The sequence below is a fragment of the Volvox carteri genome (genome assembly GCF_000143455.1).
Source record: "Volvox carteri f. nagariensis unplaced genomic scaffold VOLCAscaffold_80, whole genome shotgun sequence".
Taxonomy (NCBI): domain Eukaryota; kingdom Viridiplantae; phylum Chlorophyta; class Chlorophyceae; order Chlamydomonadales; family Volvocaceae; genus Volvox; species Volvox carteri.
Window position 1 is genome coordinate 542,915 of NW_003307623.1, and position 5,921 is coordinate 548,835.

General features: G+C 55.1%; 2 protein-coding genes across 2 annotated transcripts in view; one reads left to right on the forward strand and one right to left on the reverse strand.

Annotated features, from left to right (window-relative positions):
* The window catches only part of VOLCADRAFT_107842 (uncharacterized protein), a gene marked incomplete at its 3' end in the record, with an annotated part of 5,318 nt that extends 3,159 nt beyond the window's left edge, over positions 1–2,159 (reverse strand). The window contains exons 1-5 of the mRNA XM_002957823.1: positions 1,803–2,159; positions 1,459–1,496; positions 873–996; positions 298–308; positions 81–153 (exon numbers count right to left, since the gene is read on the reverse strand). Of these exons, the coding sequence (XP_002957869.1) occupies positions 81–153; positions 298–308; positions 873–996; positions 1,459–1,496; positions 1,803–2,060 (504 nt within the window). The 5' untranslated portion in view covers positions 2,061–2,159. The remainder of the gene's footprint in view (positions 1–80; positions 154–297; positions 309–872; positions 997–1,458; positions 1,497–1,802) is intronic.
* A 141-nt stretch (positions 2,160–2,300) lies between these two features.
* Positions 2,301–4,930, forward strand: VOLCADRAFT_107843 (uncharacterized protein; the record flags this gene model as incomplete). Its single annotated transcript, XM_002957798.1, has 6 exons — positions 2,301–2,468; positions 2,564–2,941; positions 3,177–3,194; positions 3,282–3,428; positions 4,010–4,165; positions 4,655–4,930. Exons 1-6 carry the CDS (start codon positions 2,409–2,411, stop codon positions 4,928–4,930), a joined length of 1,035 nt encoding a protein of 344 aa, XP_002957844.1. The 5' UTR covers positions 2,301–2,408.
* Positions 4,931–5,921: the final 991 nt, after the last annotated feature.

The window sequence follows — 5,921 nt, forward strand, 5'->3', positions numbered from 1 at the left end:
ACATACATACATACATACATACATACATACATACATACATACATACATACATACATACATACATACATACGCATACACACCTCTATCAGTGACGCATCCACATAGGCTGAGTCCCGTCTCGAGGCGTAGGGGCTGCTGGCGATGGGGTACAGCCTCGAGGAGGAGGAGGGGGAGCCGGAGGGGGAGGAGGAGGGGGAGCCGGAGGGGGAGGAGGACGTGGCGGTAGCGGGTTGCGGGGGTGATGATGACGTGGCGGAGTCAGGTCGGGGTGCGGCCATCAGCCGCAGTCCCACACACTGTCCCGGGAGCTGTATGAGAGGGGGGGCGGGGGGGGGAGATAATGGAGGGTTGGGGAAGCGGAGGTGGGGTGGGCGGGTGGGAGCGGGGTGTATGTGTGTGTATGTGTATGTGTATGTGTATGTGTATGTGGAGGGGGGGTTAAAGAATGAGGTGGCGTGAGGAGCATTTGCTTGCTAGCGGCAGAGGATCGACTACTATCCGGTATAGGACGGAATCATTACAGTGCGAGTGCAAAAGAAGCCATGCATTTCGTCCTGACATGTCGTACAAATACACGTAATTTCGCTCTCGATCCTGTGTCTCTCTCTCATCTCCTCCGACAATGATGTCGTACAACACCCGCCAAGATAAGAAATCTTAAAACCCATCACCCGTGGGGAGGTGTGTGTGTGTGTAAAACCCCCCTTCACGTCCTGGGAGGAGTACGTGGAGGGCGGGGGGAGACCCCACACACCCCTCCCACCCGGCGAAGGCATCTTCTAAACACACACACACACTCTCTCTCTCTTACCCACGCACCTAACAACCCCCCCCCGCCCACACACACACCCATACGCACACTCGTTACCCACCGTGTACGACTCGATCCAGCGGGTCGCGTCCGGCACTCCTTTTACCCTTCTGCCGTACAGCATATCCACATGATCTGCTACAGCCAGATGCAGTACTCGTATACTGTTGTCCAGGGACTGCGAACTGAGCGCACCGAAGCCATGCACGTGTAGCACGGGAGCGGGGCCGGGGGGGAAGGGTGAGGGCACAGCAGGCGTGAAGCTGCACGGTAATTGTCGTCGTACAGTACGACATCAAGAACCCACGCCTGTGGCACACGCTGGACAACGTTGCATGACAAAGATTTAAACCCCCCACGCAAAACCGACAAGGTCAGCAATTACATAAGGCCCCTCCCATAACCGCATATTCAGTTAGCAATGGATCCGCCACAAACACGGCGTACCCGCCACGCTGCCGTTGCAGATGCAAATTGTCTGCCTCCACCACCAACCGTCGCCGTGCATAGCGTCAGACTGGTTTTTAAACGGTTCGCCGGTCCTAGGTCATTAGGGGCCCCCTTTCCTTCCCCATCGTGCATAATCTGTCCCCCTCCTCCCCCCCCGTTGCTAAATCAGCGTTGCGTCGAACCTTCCCGGTACTTACTCATTCCGTACGACAGTCGCGGTGCCCCACTTGACACCCTGCACCGCAAGCAGCAGGTGCGTTTGGTGGTGAGGTGTCGTTCAATCAGCCGTTCTAGCCGTTAGCGTCCACCGTAATCGTCATCTGTTCTGTCCTATGAAGATTGTTTGTTCTGTGATTAAAGTAGGGGTTCCCGATGGCAGCTGGCATCCTTTTTTACCCGCACACCGGGCTTTCATTATGATGGAATAGGTTTGCAGAGTGCATTATCGGTGGAAGAGCACAAAGTCCGTGAACTTCGCCAGGGGAAAGTGGCACCCTCCGCAGAGCCATGGCCATGGCTGCTCCCAAGCACCTGCGCTTACCCCAGCCCTCAGGTCCTTCACAGACGCGATAACGTTTGGACCGAGCTTTGTTTCATGGTAATCCATATCGTCCTGTGAGCTTCCTCGTCCGACACCACGGTTCGTTGTTGCGTCAGCCTTGCAGGGGCGAGCTAAGATCGCCCCGGCGCGGAGACAGTGAGCCAGTCCCAAGCCCGTACCTAGCGCTCTTGGAGCAATACGCCTTTGCGTACAGGCACCAGTACGTTGGACATTTTTTCCTAACACGCTGCTGCTCATCCTTTTGCTCCTATTCTACGGAACGCGAATTCCGGAAAGTCTCTGGGTCCCTATCCTTCTTGGCTCAATGTCCAGCAAGTACGCTTGGCTATCAATGTAGATCAGTCTAGATAAGGGAATCAGTAAGGGAACACCATTTGAGGAGCATTCCGACGGGCCGTACCATGCGCGAAATCTCAACGGCCGGAACATCCGGAATGCTCAGAAGAAGAATCCCTTACAGCTACAAGTGTTACCTGGTATAAGCATTTGCATATTCATGTTTATAACAGTTGACGGAAACCCTACACACAAGTGAGAGAGTTGTGTCCAGGAAGGCTCTCTTAATTCCAGACTAATTAACCCAATATGGCTAGTAAATTTCACCTGGCTGACTTAGCTTTCCAGGCTACGCGTCCGCTGTTAAAGGTGCGCTAAAACCTGGAGACTCACGTGGTCATTATGACAGAAGACAGGCAATCAATGCAATCCTTAAAGATCATACACATACTCCATTTCTACAGGTCCCGCGGGCGGAAGTCATCGGCGCCTGGAGCTCCCGAATCGAAGAGCTTGTCCGCTCGTCTGCGGCAGGTGGTGGCATATTGGTCCGTGGCTTTTCTACCGGCACAGTACCCACTTCTGGTCATAAATCAGGCGTAGGCGGGAATGGCAACGCCGCTAGCAACAACAACAACACCGACAGCAGCAGTAACAACAGCAGCAACAGCAGCAGCCACAGGAGGCCCAAAACTGCGTTCCGTGAGGACGACCATGCCACAGCCGAAACGCGAGCTGAAGAGTACGCCGACGACGACGAGTACGACGAAGAGCAACGTAATTCCCAACGTGACCGAGACCGCGCACTCGGGCGAATCCTGCGCTCCTCCAACGCCGCCGAGGTGGGTGTGAACAGCGACACAAGAAGACAGGCCCACCCACTTAGGGTTTAGGGAGCGCAGGGTGGTGCGCCGGGCGATAGGTGAATGATATGATGAAGTCTTCGGAGCACCTCCTGCCATCAACATTAGATTGATTAACCGAATAAGGCCCAAGAGAGAAGAAAGAAAGACCTCTTGTCTCTAATCCTACTACTTGTCGAGGACTGTTTGCCCCACGTCCCCCTCTCACCCGCAGCAGCTTCATTCGTTCATGGTTCGTCTTCGTCCCCCCCGCACCCGCCCGACTTGTCTCTCCCCCCCTTCCTGCACGTCCCCCCTTACTGACGTCGCATTGCTGTAGCTCTCTGCCGTACATTTCTTCCGGGGCTACAGCCAAGCACTGCACGGCCGAGTGGATGCACAGTTCTTTGAGGCACAGGAGGTGGAAGCGGCGGAGGGTGTACGACAGCTACTGCCGAAGTACCGCGTCAGACCTTCGTTAGTCCAGGTGGATACGTACATACATACATGCATATATACATACGTATACCACTATCTGTATGCGTGCGTGTGTGTGTCTGTGTGTCTGTGAAGGCTGGGGGCCTGGGGGGATGGGTTTGGGGGATGGTGTTGTGTGTGTGTTTGGGGGGGCCGTGCGCATGCATGTGGTCGCGCGTATGTGTATAGACACTTCCCGTACACTCACTGCCCACGAAGCCGCTGCCAGGTACGGGAGCCCGATATGAGACCTAGCTGGTTGCTCAAGGACTTCCAGCTACTGCACTTGCAAAAAAAAATAAAAAAATGACGCAACCAGACAACTAACAACAAAACATGAAGATAATAAAAAAGGAGAAGGAAAGCGAAGAAACGAAAACAGATATGACGAAGGCCACCGAATGAAAGTAAGACCTAAGGGGGGAACTCAAAGAGGGAAGGGAAGAACGGGAACCATTGCATGGAGGTGGCTGGGGCCCATCAAATGTCAAACTTTCAAAATTTCAAATTTTCAAATTTCAAATACGGTTTCAACATCGCTTTGTAGCAAACATCGCGCCGGATTCCTCAACCCTCCCGTACGGCACTCAGGGCCCGTTGAGTTTGGTGAGTGTAGCGCTTGGCGCGGTGGCGGCGGCCGCTCCCCAGCAGCTGGGATTGGCGGTTGTGGGGGCGGTTGGCGACGCGCTTTCGGAACATTACAACGAACAACTGCGGCAACTGAATGAAGCGGGAGCGGCCCAGGAGGTGGGTGAAGTGGTGGGATAGTGTGTGTGGGAGGGTGGCCTGTCCTGAGCAGTTGTCAGTTTTCAGTTATGGGTTGGGTTTTGGTTGTGTGACTTTGGGGCGCTGGCCCGGGGGTACTGGCTGGGGAGGGGGCGGGGCCGGGGCAGGTGCGGCGGGGTGGACGGGAAAATCCTATGTGTGTGCGGCTTTTGGGCCTAGCGCACATACATACATACATACGTGCATACTTACACACCTACTATACATACTTACACACACCCGTCGGCTTTAAAAATGCCTCGTCGCAGCTCAGATCATCCACAATGCATACGTGATGCAATGCTATGGCACTGTGTTGGGCTGTCCAATCTGTACGGTGAGGTTTGCACCATTCACAGCCCGACGTAAACCCTTGAAATGTGGCATCGCTCTTCCCCTGCTAATACATCTCTCCCGTGTGTACGATTTACCCCCAAACGTGCATGTTGTCGTACCACGTGTTGTACACAGGCGCCAGATGTACGGCACACCCTGCGTTCCCTGCGTGACCTGGCACGTATACCCGAGGGTGCCCCGCCGGCGCCGGATCTGATTTCCGTACTCCAGGAGGGGGTGGCGGCGGCGGCGGCCAGCAGCAGCGGCAGCGGCGGGGCGCCCGCCGCGGCTGCATCATCTCTACTGTCGGGCATGGCGGCGGCTGCCCGAGAGTGGGGTCTTGAGGGCACTGCAGGGGCGCTTGTGAAGGCGGGGGCGCGTGTGGCGCTGCAGGCGGCGGCACGGTATTGACATACAGACTGGGTGTGGCGGGGCTTTCCAAACGGTTACTTCGCCTCGGATTGCTTCGTGTGGCGGTGTGTGTGTGTGCCTGTGTGTATGCCCGTGTGCCCTGTGTGTTCGTGTTTTGTCTGCGCCATGGTTTCCCCCATCCCCTTCCCTTCTCGCCCGACGGACTGCAAGGGTATGCAGCCAAACATAATCAATCGTAAAAAGGCTAGACGACAGGCGGGTGTGCTGCGTGTGCTCATACCACGTCTGTTGTGCAAGTACGTGCCGCTGCATGCAAGCCACGGGGAATGACGAGACTGCATGTATCAGGTCAGGGTCGGGGGGCTGGAGGAGTTTGGATTGTGTGTTGTGGGGGTTGGGGGTTTGGAGAGTTGGGAGGGAGAGTTTTCTTCGTGTTTATCTAGTAGGTCATCTCTTGGGGTAAGGCTGTGGGAAGAGGAGAAAGTGTGGGTGTGAGGACTTGAACCCGAGACTTATAAGGCTTTGTGTCAGCATTACGGTGTCCTAGTCTGCATGTCAGCGGTAAACAGATAGGAGTATAAACGTGCTATGCAGCAGCACACCTACTAAGCTTGTGGCCCATGCTTACCATGCAGGATACCGTGTGAAAGGGCGCCTCATCACGTACATCACAGCTTCAAAAGATGTGAGGCCGCGCAGCTTCAAACGCAAAGCCTGCGGAGAGGAGACCCTGCACAAGTACGGATGAAACGGTTAAATATGCCGATTCCAACGACTAACGGTTGCATTTGAGCGTGAACAGCAGTTTAACCCCTAAGCTTGCGGCCCAGACTTACCGTGCAGGATACCGTGCTAAGGCGCCTCACGTACGTCGCAGCCTCGTTAGACCTGAGGCCGCGCACTCCTGCAGAGCTTCAAACGCAAAGCCTGCGGAGAGGAGACCCTGCACAAGTACGGATGAAACGGTTAAATATGTGAGACTCCAACAATTAACGGTTGTGTTTACACACATGTAGAAGCACACACCCTA